The sequence below is a fragment of the Vespula pensylvanica genome, chromosome 9 (assembly GCF_014466175.1).
Source record: "Vespula pensylvanica isolate Volc-1 chromosome 9, ASM1446617v1, whole genome shotgun sequence".
NCBI lineage: Eukaryota > Metazoa > Arthropoda > Insecta > Hymenoptera > Vespidae > Vespula > Vespula pensylvanica.
The window spans coordinates 325,181-348,799 of record NC_057693.1 but is presented as its reverse complement, the minus strand read 5'-3'; the positions used below and the strand labels follow the sequence as shown (position 1 = coordinate 348,799).

The 23,619-nt window shown below is 33.8% G+C and overlaps 2 protein-coding genes across 3 annotated transcripts in view; both read right to left on the bottom strand.

The window, feature by feature from the left end:
• Positions 1–23,619, bottom strand: part of LOC122631833 (extracellular serine/threonine protein CG31145) — a 52,205-nt gene that overhangs the window by 25,063 nt on the left and 3,523 nt on the right. The window contains exons 2-3 of the mRNA XM_043817981.1: positions 20,288–21,187; positions 19,104–20,254 (exon numbers count right to left, since the gene is read on the bottom strand). Coding sequence (XP_043673916.1) covers positions 19,104–20,254; positions 20,288–21,187 — 2,051 coding nt within the window. The remainder of the gene's footprint in view (positions 1–19,103; positions 20,255–20,287; positions 21,188–23,619) is intronic.
• LOC122631707 overlaps positions 21,370–23,619 on the bottom strand; it is a 44,709-nt gene continuing 42,459 nt past the window's right edge. For both annotated transcript variants that reach the window (XR_006327756.1, XR_006327755.1), the window contains one exon: positions 21,370–21,493. The gene's annotated coding sequence lies outside the window, so the exon portion shown is untranslated. The remainder of the gene's footprint in view (positions 21,494–23,619) is intronic.

The following is a 23,619-nucleotide window of genomic DNA, read 5'->3' as shown; positions in this document are numbered from 1 at the left end:
CTATCTTAGAAGTTCAAAAATAGTGAGTGAAAAAAATGCAAGTCCCTTTAGTACTCATCATGTTGAGATAAATCCTCTTGTTGGTTTATTTGCCGTTGATACATTTCTTATCTATTTTGCATAGCTATTTATATCAATTAGCTCAATATCATCTTATATTCTAATTTATAATATTAGAAATAATTAGAAATATCTCATTGCACTTGTATTTTATCTTCGTTCTATTCTTCACGATTTTAACATCTAAATGTTTAATTGTTAATTATCTGATTTCGTCAACAGAACATGTAAAATTTAATACGCATTGCAGCATCGCATTGATATAAATGCGATTTATTTTAACATGTTGATATATATATATATATATATATATATATATATATATATGAAATAAACAAGAAGATATTTCCAATGGTAGATCCTGGATTACGAAAATGGAAAAGTAAATATAATTTTATTAATTAATTAAAACAAACACTTGTAGAAAAGAGGTCGTTCGCGAGGACTTTTTAATCAAATATAAATATAAATTTTTAATATTTTAAAGATAAATTAAACTCCTTACTTTCTAAGATAAAGTTATCTTTAAATAGTCATAGATAAAATAAAGTCATCTTTAATGTATATATTATATATAAAATCGTAATTTTAGTTTTATATACTTAGTGTGGAATTTATTTTGGAGATTTTTAATTATTTCAAACCATTCAGAATTTTATAATTAGGATTAAATAGAATAAAAATTTAAGATGTCGTAATTTAGAATTATCTCATATTATTACGAAATTTCTTTTTAAATATTTTCAAAGAAATAAAAGTAGCCATTTTCCCATAGTTATTAGTAGGTTTTGACAATAAGTTAATTAATTTTAGCCGAGAACATTTTTTCAGTAATTCGTATATTAATTTCCTTCTGTTGCCATCCCCCCTTCATCAATCACGCTTTCTTCGTTCTCATCTGCTTTCAATGTTCTCATTCGTTCTTATTTGTATAAGTTAGAAATACGGATTTAGTTTTAAGTTCCCTTCTTCTGATAACTGTCATTGTGTTAGTGATCGTGTACGATTTTATAAATTGGCACGTATCCCTAATTAATTAAGAAATTAGATGAGGCGTGTATATTTAAATTTGCGATGACGGTGGTATCCATTCAGAATAATTTTTTACTGAGAATAGTCTTTTTCATTCTTGCAATGTATTTAAGAATTGTGGATTAGTGTATATTACAATAAATGATTTACAATCATTTTGAATATAGTTATGGATAAGCAAATAACATACTTCTGTGAATGTATTTAATTTTAAGTAAGTAGGATCAGATAAAACGCGGAGTGTGATTTGAAATTTCCAATTAAAAGTGGAAAGTAGTTTCTGAAATATATTATTATTCGTATATGTAAAGTAAAAGTAATTAAATTGAAAAGTAAATTTAGTAATAGTAAAGGAATAAAACGATAAGGTGGATCGTAGATTTTCTATTTTCGTCTGAAATTTTCTAATCACTGAAGTGCGAAGAGTATTTGATAGGTTCATCGATTAGACTGAATATCTACTGCAATATTTGAATAAATTTGTCCGTAGATGCGCACGATTGGTGAATTCATTTGATCCATTGATGATTAAAATAGCTCGATAAATATATAAGTGCTCTTTATTTTTAATTTTCCTATTAATCTGTTAACTGAAAAATGACTAATTAATATGTCAAGGAAGATTTAATATCTTTCGTAACACAAAAAGGAAAATGAATAATTCGTTTCTCATTTCTATCGAGCAAAAATCAATTCTCCGTTCTATTTTTAATCGAAATAAATTTCGTTTTGAAATAAATCCACGTTCATCGATCGATAAAATTTCTCCGCTTAACAAGTTAATCATAAAAAAAATAAAAAAAAAAAGAAAAGTAACGATACAATTAAGGATATCGGATTTGTAACATTGAATTATTTGTTCGAACCATTCTACATATTGATTTTTAAAACAAATTTAAGTCTCTTATTCTCTGACACGTAAATTTTTCAATTTAATTAACGATTATTAATATTATTCGTTTTTCCTTTATAATTTTTAATTTTGAATACTATTTGTAGTTTCTATTTAAATTACATATTTCGTATTAGTATATGTATATATATTTTATTAGTATATAAGATTTCTTGATTGTTTAAATTATATGTTATAACATAGATTTATAATTAATATCTATAAATAACGTTAATTATAACTTATAATAAAATTTATTTATAAATCAACTCAAACTAATATAACATATATACATATATTTTGTACATACTCTGTATGTCAAAAGTTAATTTGACCATTATTAATTTGATCACAATTAATTTGTCAATTATGTTAAGATAATCGCGTTATTTAATAAAGAAATCATGCTTTCTCTCTTGGCTAAGTCATAGCGAAGTCATGATTGATGTACCCTCAATCGACTTCGATCGGATCAAAGAAAGTTCTATGACTAATTAGTATGTAATTTTAGTATGTGGATTATGTACTAACCTCCACGTAGTGAAAGCATAACTATGTTCTCCAAATATTTGTTTTCTAATCATATTTGAAAATTATATATAAATTACATATAGTTAGTCATATTTAAACAAATAAATACGATCAGACAACATTATAAAACGATTTATTACAAAAATGCATTATAGATCCTAAAAGGAGCATTCGAATCATTTCGAATAACATAATTTTATTTGACGATACTTTTGTTAATAATAACAACAACATTTAGATTTTCGATTAATAAATCTTATGGTTTTCATTATTGAATATATTTAGACACAATAATTTTTGAGATGTTAACAAAGAGCTCTATAACGATAGGTGCATTTTATGAATAAGACATTTTCTATTGCTTCAAATTATTTTTTCAACCATCGTAATTCTCCAAAGCATACTCTAAGAAAAAAAGAGAAAGAGAGAGAATGTAAACGTTCGAAAACAAATGTCTTATTGGAATAAAATTTCCAAGTCTCTCGATATTTCCTATCTTTATTTAAAAAGCATACGTCGACAATCGAACCGTCCTGAAACGTTTCGAGTTCCTCTCTTCTAATCCATTTTTGTCGCGTTTTCTCGATCGGAGTTTTCGCATCGGTCTGAAGTGAATTTTATTGAACGTAGGCGAAATCGTTTACCCATCTCGATCCGTACATCGTATTTTCCAGTTTCAAGTTTCTATGATTTCGCGTGGAAACGGAGACTTCCAGATGATTTGGAATTTATGGAAGCGACCTGCGGTTTACTCTGAAGCGGTAGAGATCGAGAGAGAGAGAGAGAGAGAGAGAGAGACATTCGTGTGCAGAGCGGTATGTACAATTTCAGAGAATGCAAACGCAAACTGATGTGAGCTTAAGAGAGAGAGAGATAGAGATAGAGAGAGAGAGAGAGAGAGAGAGAGAGAGAGAGAGAGAGAGAGAGAGAGAGAGAGAGAGAGAGAGAGAGGCTGCATCTATGCGCGTCTATGTGCATCGAACGAAGTATAGCTTGACATCGGGTGGATTGACAAACAAACCGTAGATTCTCCGCGTAGATGAAGGCTCGGACTACATCAGCCACGTACAGGAATTTGCACGCCGTCATTACGATTCGCGTGTTGCCTGGTCTCTCTCGAACGTGTACGTGTATGCTTGCACATTTATAAGAGAGAGAGAGAGAGAGAGAGAGAGAGAGGAACAGGGAGAGAGAAAGAGAAAGGTGACAGAATTTAGCCATCCTGCTCGCACTCGCACTGAATTATTGTGTTCCGTTGTCGTAGGGACCTCACTAAAACAAACACCAGCAATATTTGCGCGAGAGAATTGCCGATGTCTCGTAGGAGAACGCAAGAGTCAACCACCAACAGCATCGCTACGAAACACAGAGGGCAACCTCGCCAAAGCGACGCTTCCGTAATTCACCGCATGAAGTTATTTAAAGCCCGCGCATTTTATGTTTAAGCGGGCCTAGAAGATATTTTCCCGAGACACTTTCCTCGCGAAAATGTTTTCCTCTTTATCGTCCTCGCGACGTAACAGTTACAAACTCTACCAAGCGGTTCTTCTATCTACGGGAAGCGACCTTTTACGTCGGCACCATCCACTTTTGCATCGAATTCTTTTCTTTCTTCCTCCCCACCCCCCTTCTCTCTCTCTCTCTCTGTTTTTAGACACGACTCCAGAGACTTTCTCATATTCTCGATACACCGAAAAATATAACAGATGATTATTTTCGAAACTACTTGAAGTATACATACGTAAACATTATTTTGAATACTTATATAGTTTACGTAACAAAATTTAAATTCGTGTTCGTATGTGTGCGTTCTCGCGTCCGTGTACGCTTGTGTCCACTTTATCGTTCAAACGATTGGATCGCTTGACTTAAAATTTATATCAAAAATGAAGTTACTTTCAACGTGGATTGACGAGTAATTTCGTTTCATTCGAACTAGACTTCTAGTTTCGAAATGATATTATTTTGAAAAGTTAAAATGTTCATAAAAAATTTTGCGTGGAACGAAAAGAATTTAAACTTTGAAGGAATATTTAAAAATAGTATCAGGCATAATCATGAATTTCTCTGTAATTTTATTTTATTTTATTTTATTTTATTTTCTTTTTTTTTTTTTTATATAGAAGCAATCAAAGATGGCGGACGAATGAAAATTCCAATTTACGAATTTGACGAAAGATCTCCATTTATGGAATATTTTTGGAATGTATTTTTACGTATACGGATTCATATGCATTTTTGTGAATGCAAGAACATATTGATTTCACAGTCAAAATGATTGAGATTGAACTTGAAATTTATATCAAAAATCAAGTTATATATCCTACAAAGATCAACGAGTAATTTTAATTCAATTTGATTTTCGGTATTAAAATGACAAGCATTTTAAAAGTTAAAGAATTCATTTAAAAAAACAAAGAAAAAATAGGAAAAATAAAAAAAAAAATTGTACACGCGTGGAATAGAATTAAATTCAAATAAATAGAAATTGCGGTGGAATACTTAAAATAACGTTACCCATTAACGTGAATCACGTTGGTCGTACCCATTCTGTATGTCCTACGCGGAAATGTAGGTTTCCTTTTTATACATTTCTACAATATGTGCGGTTTATAACGATACATAAATAATGACGATTTTCATTAGAACTTAAATTTCATTGAAATTATTAAAAGTGGACTATAATTATTTTAAATTTTTCAAAAAATTCGTTTGCATCGTTTAAACATTCTCTAAGTTCAAATGGAAGATATTAAGTTTTAATCGTAAATTATTTAGTTAATATATTATTTTTTCTTTTCTTTTATATCGTACATTTATGAGAAACACAAATGTACATTTATGAGAAATATTCATGCCGAGTATAACGGAATTTCCAAGTGCAAAGGATTAAAATGGTTATTTTCACGAGTATCGACTTGCAAGCAATTTAGCGTTATTTCGTTACGTATGTGTAGCGTGGCACGGAATCCACTTGACACGTCGATCAAATATTACATTATTAAACGCACTCTATCAATGGACTCTCTCTGTAGTGTCCCGCGAGGCGAGAAAAAAAAGTATATTCCGAGAAAGGATATCGTCAGAAGCAGCAAGGCGGGAACAATAAGACGAGAACAAGTTGGTGGTATCGCGTGCGAATCGATAACTATGATAACGTTCCTTCTTTTTTTCTATTTTTATGTTACTTCTCTAAAGTATCGCTTAATAGTAGTAATATACAACGTATGTAAGTCGAAAGTATGTACGGTACGAAAAATTCCTTGTAACTATAACATCGTGTCTAACAAACAAAATTAACTAATATCTTACGTAATTAAGGATGATGGTTTTCAATTATGAATTAGAGATCGTTGATTCACAATCTGATTTACTTTTAACGATCAATGATTAATATTACTTTTACGGTATATATAGAAGTCTTTATCGTTTTCTTTCTCTTGTTATAAATATCTCTATATAAGCAATAAAATTGATGACAAACTTTAACTCGATATGCTAGCGTGAGAAGCTTAATGTGTCATCGTCGAATTCGCATTCGCATTTCACCGCAATCACGTTGATCATTCTCATACAACGTTCCAATTACTCCAAAACAATTCGGTAACATCTACGCTTATATATACATTCGTAACGTCACGCGTATGCGTGCTTGAGCGAATAGAAAGCTCGAAATAATAAATAGACAAAAATTTTTCGAAAATAAATCGACAATTCGTGACGATCTTATCGTTAATAAAAGATAAATCATTGATAAAAGAGAGTTCCGACGGGTGCGATGAACTTGATTTTCAGTTGATTCGAAGAAAGACATCATAATAAGACGATCAAAGAGTTATCTTTAGACGAAAACCTCGTATCCGAGTTTTCCGTGGAACTCAGGAATTTTGCCAGCCCTCGATACAACGTTCTTTCGTTGGTGGTCGGTTAAATTCGTAGATATTTTCAAAATAATATGTCAAAGATCATTGCTGAACTGGAAACTTTCCAAAATGAAATCGTGTTAACGAAGCGTGCATTGTTTAACGCGTTTGGAAATATCGACTAATTCGATCCTTTATTTTTCTTTCTAATCCATCATTTTTTCATCCGTCAACGTCATCGTTCAAATAATTTCAATTATGATGTTAGTTGTATGTTACCCTTTAATGAGACCTCGTAAAATTTTTAAATAATATCTATCATTCATATCAAAGAAAAAATTTCACAATATTTATCATTATTTCTATAGCTTTATTATTTTTGTTATTGTTGTTTGGTTGTTATTGTAGTTTTCTAATGATGAAAACTTGGAGAGATGTTTCGAACTAAACGTAGACAACGTCGATCATTACTCTATAGGTATCGTGAGTATACTCGGTGATTGTAAAGCGATATGATTCACGTATGTGCCGAATGGAAATTGGATGAGAGTATCTAATCGTAAAAGACGACGGAGCATCATAGACGAGGAAGAAACTTGCTTTTGTGTTCGTGTATACGCATGACGCGTTTCCCCTTTCAACATAGTCTAGATAGTTCGTGGTTTCGTGTCTCTCTCTGCGTCTAACGCGCAAAAATAAATCGTAGTCAGCGCGATTTATGTAACTGCAAGGTTATTTCTATGATTCTCTCACGAGAGAAAAAGAGAGAAAGATGGAGAGACGAAAACTTTACGCGTTTGCCACTCGACACTCGACGCCATCCAATTTTGTCGATTATTATAGAAAGTTTGAGATCTTCTACGTGATTTTTTTTAATTTCTTTTCTTCTTCTTTTCTTTCTTTCTTTCTTTTTTTTTGGATCTAACGAGAAACCGGTCGAACCTGAACCAAAGAACTTCCTGTAACGTGAAAGCGATTGGATTGATACTTATGCATAAACCAGCTTTGTCACGGAAAGTCGATCGACTTTAAATTCTAAAAAAGATATACTTACGTGTATAATATTTCATGAAAATTTCAATATTTTTTATGTAGATGTGTGTGTGTGTGTATGTGTGTGTGTGTGTGTAGCTATAATAAATATTATCATTTTTTTTATGTATTCATTTTTTGGCACGATCATAGGAAGTTCCTTATGTAATCACCATCGCGAAAAGCGTTGCCCCGCTATAACTTTTGATGGAAAGACTTCCATTTGAAGTTTTAGACGAAAACTTATCAACAAACTGGCTGTACCGAACACAATAAAATTTTACAGACAGTTTGTGTACCTTTGCGAAAACTCCTGTTTAATATTTTAGATCGAACGTTCGAATATTTACGATATGCCTATTAGTTATAAACTCTTATGTTAGAAATAAACGAAATTGTTCGAAACTGTTTCATTAAAATCTAAAAGAAAATTTTTCTAAGACGCGAAGGTATTTCGAATTAAAATTTCGAACAAATTTATCGATTTCATTCCAAGTTTCACATATACGCCATTATAAAGATTTTAATGTTAAAATGTAGCACAATGATGGTTGTATCTGACGCATTAAAGCGAAACGAGAAAAATAAGTGCGAATATTACGCAGTGTTAATAACAAGAGTACAATGGCAATGCGTGAAAATTATCAGAATGCTACGACAATATCGATCATATATCTGTTGAGAGAGGAAACGAAGCTTTAATTCGAAAATTAAAATCATAAAATATTTATAAATGTTATAACTTCCGTGTGACGTAAATGAAATCCATTTCGTTCGTTTTTATTCGAAGGGAGAAAAAAGAAAAAAGAAAAAGAAAAACAATTTTTCCTGAAAGAAATCATTGCATATGAAAGCTTTTTCAAGCGAGAGAGATTTCGATTTGCATTTTCACGATGAATAAACGAGCCGTTTAAGCTCAATCTAATAGACTTTTGCCTCGATCTCGAAAAGATGCCTTTCTCCTGGACGCTTCGTTACTGGAGCTCGATCGTTCCATTAATTAGCCGATTAATTATTCCCTATTGCTGTAGCGCAAATTACGCGATACAAACAAGCATACTCGCATAATCTTTGCTCTACTTAACGGCGAAGCAACGACACGTTGCGAGCGTCGTGATAACTTTAACGATGCCTCCACCTACCCCTTTGCCCCTTCTCCCTCTGCTTCTCCTTCTTCTTAACTCTGGAAAGACTTTGGTGAATAGCGAATAAGGTCGCGAGCGAGTTTCCACCGGCGAAGAAACTTTCCAACGTTCGTGTAAATCAATTTCGAAATAACCGTACGACGCGCGAAAGAGCTCGCGTTTACCTCTCATTTTTTTCTTCTTATACTATTGTGTCCCGAGGATAAAGTTTGCGTTTAAGTTAGCCATTATTATTTTTCTCGAAAAAAAAAAGATAATATATATATATATATTTTTTTTTTGCAAAAAAGTGTATATATACTTTTGGTATTTTTGTGTGCCTCCACTCTTCGTCCTTTTTCCAATCCTCATCACTCGACCCTTATCATCCATCCGTCCGTCCGTCCAACCACCGACACCATGTAGTTCGCTGTCTTCCGTCCCTTTTCAATCCTATCATTCGACTCTTATCATTCATCCATCCAAATATTCAACCATCCATCCATCCAACCATGCCACGTTACTTCCACTTCGTTTTATATTATTAGAGAGAACAGATCGATCAAGAGATCGCGATTCGATTCTTTTTCTGAAAATGGATTCGTAAGAGCATAGAATCGTATGACAATTTATGCGATCATAAGAGAAAAGAAATGAGTATCTAATAAAACCATGAAATATTTGAGTATCGTCGTTGATCAAGGACTAGACCGGTCGATACCGTGCGATTCTTTCATGCGTGTGCATATAACGATATTGAGGATCGAAATTCGAACTGATCGCAACGAATAATTTGGTTAAACGAGAGAGAGCGAGAGAGAGAGAGAGAGAGCTCTCGGGCTATTCGCTTTTGCAAGAAAGGACGTGGACGAAATTCGATTTTGCCATTGTCATGGCTGACATACCAATATTCGATTAATAGCGCTCGATTTTAGCTCATGTCGGAAATTTTACTCCATTAACGTTGCGAATCGAACGATCACACAATTGCGAGTCCGATTTTCATCGATTGAACACCGATCCTACTTGAGATTCGTTCGAAAGAAACCCAATTGTATTTCAAGCAGGACGAGAATTTTCGATATTTGCTATATGGGATATAGCAAACGAATCGAAAATCGTTTTTATCTCGTAAAGCTTTCATCTCTCGAAATAAATTATTATTATTATTACTATTATTATTAACATGTAAAGTAATTAAAATAGTACTCGTAGTACTGGTCACTCGTAATACCAATATAATAACGATAAATTTTGTTTTCTGAAGATTAATTAACAAAGAGATACTATAATAATAGAATAAATCTATATTAAAAAACAGATAGTATTCGATTAATTACGCATAGCACTTGATAAAAAAAAATCAAAAGAAATGTAGTAGTAGTCAAGAATTTTATCTTTGAAAGTACAAATATGTGACGAGTTTTTCTACGCGTGGATAAGTGTTATGATAACGTCATGAACAATGGACAATCCTTTTTGTGGACACATCGTATATTCAATTTTTTTATGAACGTTGTTAGTTTTTTAAGCTTCATTGTTAAATTCGCTCAGACCAACTTACACAATTTATTTTTCTTATCTTACGATAATATCTCCTCTTCTCCTTCTCTCTTATCCCTCCTCCCCTTCTCTCTATCGTTCTACGATAAGTTACAATTTGCATATGTACACATACACACAATATATATATATATATATATATATATATATATATATATATATATATATATATGACAAAAGAGAATTTCGAAGGGAGTTTCTTTTCGAACGATTTCTCGATTACTTGTCGCACGCCTGGCGTGCGACGCCCTCGTCACAGCGAAGAGGCTCTCTTTTTTAAAACGTTCTCCACCCTTTGAAGAGAGCTCGTGTCCCGAGTCAATAGGCTGTCCGGACCGAGCCATCGGACTACGACGTAGCGAAAGAGAGACGAATTGGGGCTGGGGACGAAACGGCCTGTTTCAAATATTTGACCAGCGAGTGACCGAAAGAGGAAGAGGGACGAGAGAAATAGAGATAGATAGATAGATAGATAGATAGATAGAAAGAGAGAGAGAGAGAGAGACAGAGAAGGGATAGAGTAGATAGCTATCTTTAAAATTCAGTACTCTCTTCGTCTAACGGGTGTATCAAAGCGTTTCGTTGACGCTCGGCAAATATCATACATATTGTATCCTCGATCCGATAGATAAAACGTTAAATTACGTATTAATAATAATACGTTTCATTTTCTGTTTTCATTTATATTCGTTCATTGATCATAAATTTGTGGAAACCTTCGTGATTCGTTTGTAACTTTATTTTGTATGGTTAAAGGGTTTAAAAAGAGAAATAAATCGATCGACTTAAGTAGTTTGATTGAGATGAGATAACAAACTTTGATCGATCTGTTCTTTATTTCCATATAATTATTAGATATCAAGAATTGTAACTTCTAAACGATTTGAGATATTATTAAAGAGGAAAGGGAAATGTAGGATGGAAAATATGGAAGATTTATTAGGATTAAAGCGATGTTCCAATCGAAATGCAAAAGCGAATGCGAGATTACGATCGGATAGCTGTATAACTGTATATATAAACTAACAGATACGTTTACGAAAATATAAAAATAAATCCTTAGGGAAAATGGTTTGAAGTCATTTAAAAATATAAAATATATCGCTTATATTTCTTAACGAAGAAATAAAATTGAGTTAGGGGGGTTCGAACGTTCGCACGCTAGTGCTTGTTTGAAATTCGCTGGGATCGGATGTGACGAAAAGAGAAAGAAAGCTAGAAATCTATACAGGGGGAAAAGAGAAAGAAAGAATAGAGCTCGCGATGTGAGACCAACCGTGGAAACAATACCGATCCGCGGATAAGCTACGACCATGAGAAGATAAAAAAAAAAAAAATACGAAAAAAAACGTCGTTCGTGTAATTTACACGAAACACGTCATATTTTTTTCTTTTTTATTTCTTTTTTTTTTTTCTCTTTTTTTTTTCTCCTTCACAAGAATCCTTCGCGTTGTTAGTTAAGTGCATCTTCAACGTCTTAAGGACACTCGTAGATAAGAAAGCTATTACTGTCGAGTCTTCTGTGAATAGTTGTAAAATAGAAAAGAAAAAAAAAAAGAAAAAAAAATATAGAAGAAAAGAAGGATCAACGAGCGTGTATGTACTACGTGCATTGGCAAAATTGCACTTCGCTATTATAGAATTTTGATATTTATGATTGTTGAAGACAATGAAGAAACTTGTCCACAATTTCCTCTTATTATTATAATTAGTGTCGCATAAAAACAAAATGAAAGAAAAGAAAAGAAAAGAAAATACGACTAAAAATGACGATGATTCCGAGGAAAATTAAAACAAAAAGAAAAACAAAAAAGAATTCTAACGAAAGAAGTACAACTCCTCTTATCTGCTTTTTGATTACGTTGATAAACGCAAAAATTACGATTTGAAAATTACTATTCTTCTTCTTATTATTATTATCAATATTTTTAACAAAGAAAAAAGGTAAGGCACATGTGTTAACACATACACACACATACACACACACACACACATACACATACACATTCACAGCGTGTGAGTATACGTATATATGTCTAAAGTATAAAATAAAGTTAAAGGGAAGAAAAGAAGAAATAATGAGAATAAAGGAACGTGATTCAGAAGGGTATCGGTGAAAGGACCTGCAGGTTCGGAGTATAGATCGATGCAGGAATTCCGGGTAAACGGGACAGGAGGTATATATATGACAGTAATCCGTGTATGGTCGGGGGCGCAACGTAATATGTGTCTCGTGTGTTTGAGCACAAAGTGCGGTTTCGCGAGGACAACACAACACGGGGCTTTAATCCGTAGACGTTCGCCACGAAGGTTCGAGCTGGCGAGCGAGCGAGCGAGGATTCTCTCTCTCGCGTGGATTCTCTGCGGTTTACGGTCGTATATCCGAACATATCCGCGCACGCCCGTTGGTCTTCGTATACGAGTCGCTGACGTTTGCCCTGATTAGTCATTCGCATGGACCGGTCGCGTAATTAGGCCGCTTACCGAAAACTCTCTGGTCTTTCCTTTGGAACAATTCCATTGCACTTCGTATTATACCTCGAAATACAGTGACAAATCAGTATAATACTTTTCTAACCAATGCAATTTATTATTTCAAATTGATGTTGTTTAAGGTATAATTTAAATAAAATTGATGCATATGGAAAATCGAACGGTAGAATCCTGTTAAGGATCGATGTTACTATATAAAATGGTATATACATATGAGAAAAAATAATAAGAAGGAGCTAAGCGATATGTTATAGATCATTATGCATAGAGATAAGAGCGCATGCTTGAAGTTTCTCTTTTTACTACGAAGTATCCTAAAGTTTAGAGATTTTTTTTTCTTTAGAGAGTGTTTATCTTGGAGAAAATTTTTTTAAATATTTCGAATTTTTATCTTTTTTTTTTTTTGCGCTGCTGGTACACGATTTTTTTTTCTTTATCTTTTCTCTTCTTTTCTTTTTTTTTTTTTTTTTTTTTTGAACATACTCGTGTACTTTGGAGAAGAAATCTTTTTTTTTTTTCTTGTTGGAAAAGATTTAATAACTGACATGTCAGATTCTAAATCGAAAAGAAGAGTTCTCTTTTCGTCGCGGCACTTTCCACAATTAACGAGCCGCTTCAGGAAAAGCAAAAGGAGCGGAACTGACCGTACCTGTTATTTTACATCAAAGATAGACATATTATCATAGATAAGATAAGACGAAGTATAGACGTCTCGCTTCTCTTCTTCCCTTTAATATATTTTCTTCTCTTTTGACTTGCAACACGTCTTGTATGCGTCATGACGCGACCCAATAACCATGACACGATTTCTTTAGACGCTAATCTTCGTCTCTCGTGAACTAATCGTAAGTACGTAAGTACTTAAGTACGTACGAGACGGTTCCTTTCGAACGACTTTTATCTCGGTTACGATAAAATAATAAAAACGACCCAATTTCTTTTCCCGGATATTAAACACGAACGCGTCGATCTCTCTTAGCATCGATCAATTTTTCCCCTCTATTTTTCTTTCTTTTTATTTTTTTATTTTTTTCTAAAATCGTAGCAAAGATAACGCGTTAGAGGGCACGTACTTATTTCCGGCGCGATATCTTTCGTCACTTATAAAACGACTCTCTCTCTCTCTCTCTCTCTCTTTCTTATCTTTTATATTTCTTCGCGTTTATTTTTTTAATTAAGTTTATAGTACGGAAAGGATTGAAAATCTTTTTGTACTTTACAATAATTTTAAATCGTTCTTGGTAGAAAAATGTTTGTATTGTGTAATGAAATTAAATCCTCGAAATTAATTATAGTAAAACTGGAAAAAATGATTAAAAATTTTATTAATAAAAGTAAATCATTAAGCGAATAATTTTCTATCGATTATATTATACTGTACGATTTATCTTCTATTTATATTGTTATTAGAGATAAGAACGCTCAATAAAATGTCGGGAGAAAACGGATCGCGATAAAGATGAAATTTATATCAGAAATACGGAGGCGATAACGAGCGTGTCGCGTATCTGTAAATACGCGTGAAGATAAAGGATGTTAATCCTGAATAAGGAGAAAATTCTTGGATCTTGGCCAAAATGTAAGAAGCTAACAAGTTTCGTTCCCTCGGCGTATTATTTTAAATTTAGAACAGATGGCGTTACGCGTTTTTCTTTTTTTTTTATAACTCCGCGAAATTTGAATTTTTCTATTGCCTTCGTAGCAAAATTTGTTTGTTCGAAAGTAAACGGAAAATAAAATAAAATAATATAAGCATCGAGATGCTATAATTTAAATATTAAATTCAACGCGAAAATCTAATCTAAATATTAATCCGCATAATTGCCAGATTGGCTTATATTCTTTTAAGCATAATTACCTTTAAGAAGATAATTAAAAATATTTAAAAGTAAATTAAGAATAATTAAGAATAATAATAATAACAATAATAATAATAAAGAAAAAATAAAATTTAGATATTGCGTTCAAGCATTATTTAAATTATTCCATTATTATAAAATTGTTTTATACTAGTAACAATGTTAATGCTATTCCGAAAGCTCTTTCAAAGTGAAAGAAAAAAGACGATATTGGGATTGTAATCAATAATTAAAACGCAAATTTATTGATCGGTTTAAGGGAAAAAAAAAAAGAAAAAAGAAAACTAATGATGCGAACCTTGTGCCGTCTTCTAAACGAGATCGAAGTCTCCATCGTGATAAAGAGTTGCACTCTGGGCATAGGCGTGAGAGAAAAATTATAAATGAGTTGGAGTAAACAAGCGGGACGAAGCGAGAAAATGGCTTTTACTTGGGAGAAATATATCTCTATTTTTCAGACCGAAACACTGATCCCTCTCTCTCTTTCTCTCTCCCCATTTACAAATAATGTTTTTCTTTCTTTGAATTTTTATATGGTTTTACAAACTATTTTATGGTTGGTGTTATATGAAATTTACTCGTCCGTTTATTCGACTACAGTTTGTGAATGCTGCATTATTATACATTGGATGGATACTTTAATAAATATTTAAATAAACAAGATAGACAGGTGAACAGATACTCAATTATTATCTAAATATTCGAATAATAGATAGATAGGATTACTCCTTCATTATCTAAACGATATAGTGATAATGAAGAGAACAAAATGCATCAAAGTTATGAGGTATATTAAGTACAATGATCTAGTAAATATAGATCTACATAAATAAATAGTTATTTTACTTTTATCTGTTTTATTATTTGCACATTCTTTTTGTTCTCAAAGTCTATATTGCGTGACTGATCCAGACTCGTCGATTATTCGATCATCCTTCGTGCGGAAAATCGAGAAAACTGGATGGATTTATGACTCTCTCTCTCTCTCTCTTTCTCTTTTTATCCCTCTTTCTCTCTTTCTCTCTTTTCTCGTTTTTTCACTCTTCTTTTATTGTACGCTCAGAAAAGCTATTCGAAAGTTTTTGAAGCCCCTTCGAAAGTTCCTCGAAACCAAGCGACGAGTTATGAGAAAGAGCGTTCTGCTTTTGTCAACTTTAACACGATCGAATAGGATACAGTGCACTGAGAGTGTGAAAATATCGTCATTTTTTCGAGTATACTTCCAGATGATATTACAAATATTTATTTTCTATCATTTTCATTTAACTCGTTTTTAAATTTCATTTAAAAATCATTAATAATGATTGATTTCTCTTATATTGTTTTCTTTTTTACTTTTATCGGCTATACTACCTCGATAGGTATCAATGATCGATCGAAATGAAATCATAGGATAAAATAGTAAATTCGAAATATAAAATTTTAGCTTCTAGAAATTGTACGTACGAGAGATAAAGGTTCCTATATATAATAGATCTTCTTCATTGCGATTAGACGTACAGTATCGGTTAGTGTTACAATTAATTAATGTAACAATGTGAATGATGTATATCGTTGAGGGATAAGCATATATATGTACATAGGTATCTATTAAGCTCAAAAACACACAATGATCAAATAAAAAAGGAGTAGTTCCTTTTAAAGAGGAACATCTGTTTAGTTTGTGTTGTATTTTATTATTCAATCGATGGAAATCCGACGGAAACACTGTCACTAGATCAATACGAATTTCGCGTGAATCGAATTCTTTAATTTTTTCTTTACTAATATTTTCGATTTTTCAGCTTAAAAAAAAGAAGTCAAAAAAAGAAAAAAAAGACATGTTTGCAGAAATGATTAAATCCGAAGTTTATCTCCCGCAAGTCAGATATTGTTATCGCCGTTACTCATTGTTAAAAAAAGAAGAAAAAAGAAAAAAAAAGGAGATGAAAGAGTATGAAAGTAAACCAAAGGATTAGGATAAGTTTAAGAGCAAGTTATATCAAAAATACCGAACGTAATATCTAATACCAGCAAAGAAGCTCTATTATATATGAAGATCCTATATCATCTGAACGAATGATTTTCAGAATCTAAGATTTTATATTTCAGATCTATGGGTATCATCCCATGATACCTATAAAATCTGATCTCGATAGGCTATCAGCAACGTTACCATTTGGAAGTATATTCTTTTTATCGATTTCTAAAGTTAAAAAAGAACATATTGAAATGTCAGCTTGATCCAAATAACATTGACATTGAAAAGGAAGGTCCACACAAAGATGGTACATACATATATCTCACATCATCTAATCCACGAATAGGATACTCGATTATCGTTTTATTCTTGTCGACAGTCATAAGACATAAAAGAGAAATAAAGTTCAAGGTATCCTACGTTTTATATACGCACACACATATATGTGTGTATAAATATATACATATATACTTATTTTCGATTATTCGACAGCCTCGTTTATTTATGTTTTATGAATTATTTCAAGAAGGGATACTTTCTGAAAATAAAAGGTAGCCATCTTCATTGTCTTCTTCTTTCTCGTTCGTAGATTCTCGAGAGACATCATAGAGTAAAAAGCATCGTCTGGTTCGTACCGAAGTCTCTGAAGTCCTATCGCATCGTTTCCGCGTGCCTATATGAACCCTTTTATGTTATTTCGAATAAGCGAACCTTCACCGTCTTACGCCATTGTCGTTACTCGAATGTACGAGAAACAATGCGTTATTCCCTTTGGAATCGAGGTTACTTCGTGATATCACTGAACATTCATTCGACCTTCTCTAATATACACTTTTCACCCTTTTTAATATCTTCCGACATCCAGGACAAAGCTTAGCTTTTTTATATATCGTATTATGTATGTACATATATATGTACGCATATACATGTATATACACACACACACACACACACACACACACATATATATATATATAGAAATGAATTGCCAAATGCAATATCGATTATTTCAATCGTAACTTATCAATTATATTACGTATGATAAAATATATTCGAATAACATTTAATTGAAATATATATATATATATATATGTAGGATATGAGAACACATATAAAGATACTATATAAGTAAATAGGTAAAAAGGAAGAAGATAATCATATTCGTAGAACAGTATAAAAGATAAGACGATGACAAAGTCTAACAAAAGGTTATCGATAACGAATGAGAGAAGACAAAGAAGAAACCATCGGACAGTTGAAGTCTGACTACAAAGAAGAACAGTTATAAGACAATCGTTGTCATTCAATCGTCGTCTCTTTCTTTGGATTATTAGTTATATTAGTTTTCAAAATAATACATTGGTCTCCTGCATTTTACAAAACTCGTTCATCGTTTTCGATTAATCCAAAACAATCATATCTAGATATGTATGCAAATGTAAGGTAAACGATTAATGAGATATACATACACATATGAAGAACGAATTAATGGATTATACTTTGTTCGGTACAAACGCTATATAACATTTTAAAGAATCACACATGTTCTACTTGGCTTTCTGCGAGCTAATAAAAAATAAAATTTCACTCGAACTGACTCTCGTAAAAATCTATACGTCCTAAGAGACCTGTCTGCTAAAATGATTAATTAATGACTTTGAAAAAAAAAAAAAAAGAGAAAAAAAATAACAGATACAAAACCTATATCTATACTTCGTATTTAACAGTGATCATGAGACAAATTGATGATAAAAAAAATCGATGAAGTCTGACGCGGTCGATCGTCTCTCAACGACGACGATTGGTAATGATCGAACGGAACTTTAATGAAAAAAAGAACGATAAATAAATAAATAAATAAATAAATAAATAAAGAAGAAAGAAAGGAAAAAAAGGAAGAAAGAAAAGAAAAGAAGGGAACGGTGACTTAGGAAAGAAGAAAGGAAGGAGGGAAGAAAGAAAAGGAAGGTCCGCAATCGCGTTCGCACCAACGAACACGATTTCGTCGTGTGGAATGGCTCGGGAGGAGAAAAATCGTGTTCCTATAAACGTGGTACGCGTGTAGACCATGAGAAAACAGCAATTTAGTCAACTCGTATCGTGGCTTTAGTCTTCTCTTCTCGAACCTATCCAATATTTTATCTGAAAATGTAAGATTTTGCGATCCCGTTGCTGTTGAAGAAAATGTTTAAAACGAATCTAACGAGAGGATAACAAAATGTTTTTCCAAGTTTGGAGATAACGATAAGTAATGGAATCTTAATTTCAGACATGCTTCTCACGAGTAATTGCTATTGAAGATAGTGGCGCTACTTGACTCTGTTTTCGATTAGATTTAACTGTCAGTCATAAGTCAGATTACTTTGGTTTCGGTACTATCGTGGGTATGTAATTTCCTTTAAATTTTAGAAAATCATTCGATTTCCAATTAGGAATTTCAATACTTTTTGATGTTAAGTAACGCGATGATATTAAAAATGCGAAGAAAATTATTGTTTTATTTTAATAATCTTAAGAATTAACGTCGTAATTAATTAATGTTCCAAGAGACTCGACGTTAGAAAGCATATATTTTCGATCGCAAGCTCGTACAGTCGTTGATAATTAAAAATATCAATAAAAATCGGATAGAAAAGAGGAAAAAGAAGAAAAAGAAAAAAAAAGAGAGAGAGAGAGACAGAAAGAAGAACTTACCCTGGGACGGCGTGTCTGAGTTCTCCCAAGGTAGGATTGTAAGTGTGATCTTCGCCGCTAATCCTAACGACACCCTCGTCCGCGTTAACATCGTAACCGTTCGTAACAATATCGATTAGATCGGCGAAATCGTCGTGTTCGATCGATTTGCCAGTTTTCGAAGAAGCACCAACATCCTTGACAGCTCGCGTAAAGGTAGCCGTGTCGTATTGTTCTTTACTACCGTTGGTACGTTGCAAAAATTTACGTCGGAAACCGGTATATACGGTTTCGACGTTGGGATCGTCACCGATTCTAACACGACCGTGGCTTGGTATCAAATGATGTCCACTGTAGCCGAGATCCATTTGAAGATCCATCACCAAAAGTAAGGTGAAGAGTATCGCAAAGGCGCTCAAACCGAGCACCAGTTTGTCGCGTATCCTGATCATTCTAATCGTCAGCTTCATCTTTGAGTTTCTCGATTTCGATGTATACTCGAGACAACTTTTGCTCTTCTCGTCGTTCCTCGACGGTTCGATCCTATCCCCGATAATCTTTTCGATGGAATCGTTTCGTAGAACAGTCACGGATCGTAAAACATCGCCAACGATGGTATCGATCGACGGGGAGTCAGAATTAACGCTCTCCTCTTCTATACTCGATCGAGCTTCGAAAGAACTTTCAGCTAAGAGAATACTTTCATCCTCACGATCTCCTATCGAAATTCTCGCAGTTTCGAGTAACGGCGATAATAGCTCGACTGATAACTTGAGACTCGTCGGTTCTCTTCTCTCTTCTTCTTCCTCTTCTTCTTTTTCTTCTTCTTCCTCTTCTTCCTCCTCGCTTTCTTGCTGCCTACGTCGACGTAGTTCGCTTATTCGTCGTCGTCGTTTTCGTTGTTGTCGTCGTCGTCGTTGTCGTTCTCGTTGCCGTCGTTCCTCTCCTTCTTCTCCTCGTGCATCCGACGAATTTGCAAGTTTGCATTTTACGTCGGACGACGTGCTCGAGGCGCGCGCATGCAACTGGTCACTGTCGGCTATCGGAAATTGTCGAGTCGTTGGAACTTCTTCGAGATCGACTGACCCGTTCGCGTTATCGCAGATTTGCCGTTTACGTCTCGATGACCTCTGTACCTCTTCCTCCTCCTCCTCCTCCTCCTCCTCCTCCTCCTCCTCCTCCTCCTCCTCCTCCTCCTCCTCCTCTTCTTCCTTCTCCTCCTTCTCCTTTGGTTCTTCCTCGTCCGGCGGTGGCGAATATTTCACTTTCCTTTCGCACTTACACGTTCGTTGTTCGAGCGGCTTACTTTCGGACTCGGAGACGCGATCTTCCTCTCGCGATGACCTTGAACGTACGTAACGCCTGTGCACAGCAGGCGAATAATCAGCCAAAAGCGAGTCCTTGGATTCTCTCTTTTTTTCAAAACGTCTTCTTAGATTCACACGCTCTTCCAATAATCTAAGATTGTCTTCTGAACGTATCAAATCCTCGACATCTTCCACCGAGACGCTCTTCGATCTCGACGAGTCTTCTTCCTCTTTTCTTCTATCCCTCGTAACGATTACAAAATCTTCGGATTTTGTTGAACAGTCCAATAAGCATACGGAACCCTTTCGCGATTTTTTCCTTCGAATAGGTGGCACTGGTCGATGGTTATCGTTTTTCGTACTATTCAAACTGTCTGTACTCTTGGCCAAATGTAATTTTTTTTGAAGAAGACGCGGACTCCTACGAATGTTTCTGACCAATCGTTCGCATCCCTCGGCGATATTTTCCTTCGAAGTTTTGACGAATCGTTTGAGAAACGAGTCGTTTCTTTCTACCTTTCGAATTTTTCTCGTTCCTTCGTCGATGGATTTCTTCGATGGTTTTATTCTCTCGCTCCAATACTGTCGTATTTTCCTTCTTTTTCCGACCGTTTGATTCCCGATCGAAAGATCGATCACAGATCTCGATCTACGTATCTCATGCACCCCCTCCTCTGCTATCTCTTTCGTTAGTTTCAAATTTGAATCGTTGCCTTCGTATGTCCGGTGGTCCAAACTTGCTCTCTTGACTTTCGAGCCATCTGCTTCCAGACATTTCTTCGTGTCCAGAGTTATTTTCTACGTGCACGTTTAATAACGCTGATCGGCCCGTGCCGATCTTGAGTTTTTCTCTTTTGGTTTTCTTTTCTTTGTTCGTTTCTTTGTTTGTTTGTTTGTTTGTTCGTTTCTTTTGTTTTCTCTTTCTCTCTTTATTTCCTCGGTTTTTAAAATATCTTTAAATAACTACAAGCACTATTTTCTTTACTAACAACGAACTATCTCACAGACTTTGGAATGTATAGTAGGTTCTAGCTATTTATCACAGACACGATAATACGAAACTACGAGAGCGCTGCTAACCTTTTGAGTCCAGCACCTCCGCACCTGAAAAATAAAGAGAAACGAGAATTGAGGAAAATAAAATGTTGAATTTTATATGGTTTCTTTCTTTCTTTTTTTTTCTCTTTTTTTTTTTATACGTTGGTAGAATAAATATATATGAATTATATCAATCTTTTCTGGGACACTGGGAACGTGTACGTATATACGTATAATTTATTTGAAAATTCGAATATTTGCGACGTGTGTAATCATAATTTGTCTTTTTCTTTGATTGTCATTTATTTTTCATCCGACAGACAAATCGTTATAATCGATATTTGAACTGACGATTAAGTTAACTGACGATTAATCATTAATTTTATAAAACATTATCCAATAAGAAGACGTTATCGTGATGATTTAGAACACGATCGCAGAAGGTAGATAGATACGATGCTCGAAGAGGAATCAAGAAAGGAGGAAAGCCTTCGAAGATATCGAGTGTGAAATAGAGTGACGATAATGGTTTGAAACCGGCCATTATGGTTATCGCAAGGTCTACCTCGTAAAGGCACGTCGCAACGAAAACGGAGGAAGAGGAATCGCAATCGTAAAGACTCTTCTACCCTATCGCCTTTAGAAAATGTCCTGGTATACGCGGAAATGCGGGTTATTCAATATTTTTTATCGAAATGCTAACCCATTTTTGAATTTCCCGCCACGTCCGCTATATCGCAGAAACCGCTCAAAGCATTCCAGTATGCGAACGTATACTCGTAACGACGATAATAATGATTTATCGTTCTTTTTCCTCGCTTCCTTTCTCTCATTCGTAAACATTTATGTATCTTGTAAAGAGATAGCGGAATCATCCTGACGAATCCACTTACGAAGTTAAAAAGTAAAATGGGAAGACCGCGAATATCCGCTTTTCGATCGCAGCTTTATAATTATTCCAAGTAAAGATGGGGAAGCTTTTGAGTGTATCGACCTGTTACATGTATAAAAAATAAGTCGAGGGCATTGCTTTCAGGATTGACTTAAGCATAGAAGCAAATTATCGTCAATTATCTCTCTTAATCAATTATCGTCTTTCCAAATTATATTAGATTCTACGATTGTAGTATTAATCACTTTGAGCGTTCCCATTTGACTTCTTTTTTTTTTTTTTTTGCTTTTCTTTTCTTGTGTCTTGTTTTTCTTTGTCTCTTTCCTATTTCGTTAAGTTCCAAGCGATTTCATTTCGCTACGATTTTAATCTGCAATCTTATCGCTTTTTAAAATGTATCTAATATGCATAAAAAAGATGGTACGTGGTCGACGTTACGACCGATCGATTTTGAGCGTACTCTCGACGAAGATAGTTTGCTTAAGTAGAAACGTCGATGAGTCTAGCTATCTTTATTATAGTCGAGGAGAGCACATAGAATCTCAATAGCGCTTTGCTTTCTTCCGTTTCTTCCATTTCTTCGAAGAGATTTCAAGCCGGATAGACCTTTCTGTTAATAATTTCAATTATTAATTTCGAAACATGTTTCGGAGACGTCCCGAATTAAAAGGAATGTAAAGAAGAAGAAGAAGAAAAGGAAATAAAACATAAAAAGAAAAACAAAAAAGGGAAAAGGAAGGAAGGGAAACAAAATTTCGTTTATTTTTTTTTTCTTTTTTATTTTTTTTTTTAAACGTCACAGTGACTTTCCTTCTTATAAATGTTTGCTTATGAAAATAATATGTTCACGAAACGATTTGCTACTTGGCTTACGTAAACGAGTTGAGAGAGCAATGTTATATTTTTAGTATTGTACGTTATAATAAGCGGAAAATGTATGCCGGTAGAAAAAGTGGAAGAAGGCAAGTGCAAGCGGTTCTACATATTCATGAAGGATATATTGGAGACTAAGAGAGATGGAACGAGTAAGAGAAGTGAGTGTAAAATAGAGAGAGAGAGAGAAAGAGAAAGAGAATATAGAAGCCAAAGAAGAGACACCGTAAGTGTATGCCAAGCTCTGGTAGTCGTGGATCATTTAAATACTGCATCGAAATACAACTAAATAAAGCAGAAGATCGAGCTCATGCTCGGAATATGAGATCGAGTCTTGAAATGTGCCGAAAATTTCTAACGTAGCTTTGTGGCATATCTATTCCTGTTTTTATTAGTTACTGATATCGTTCTATCGTACATTTGTAGA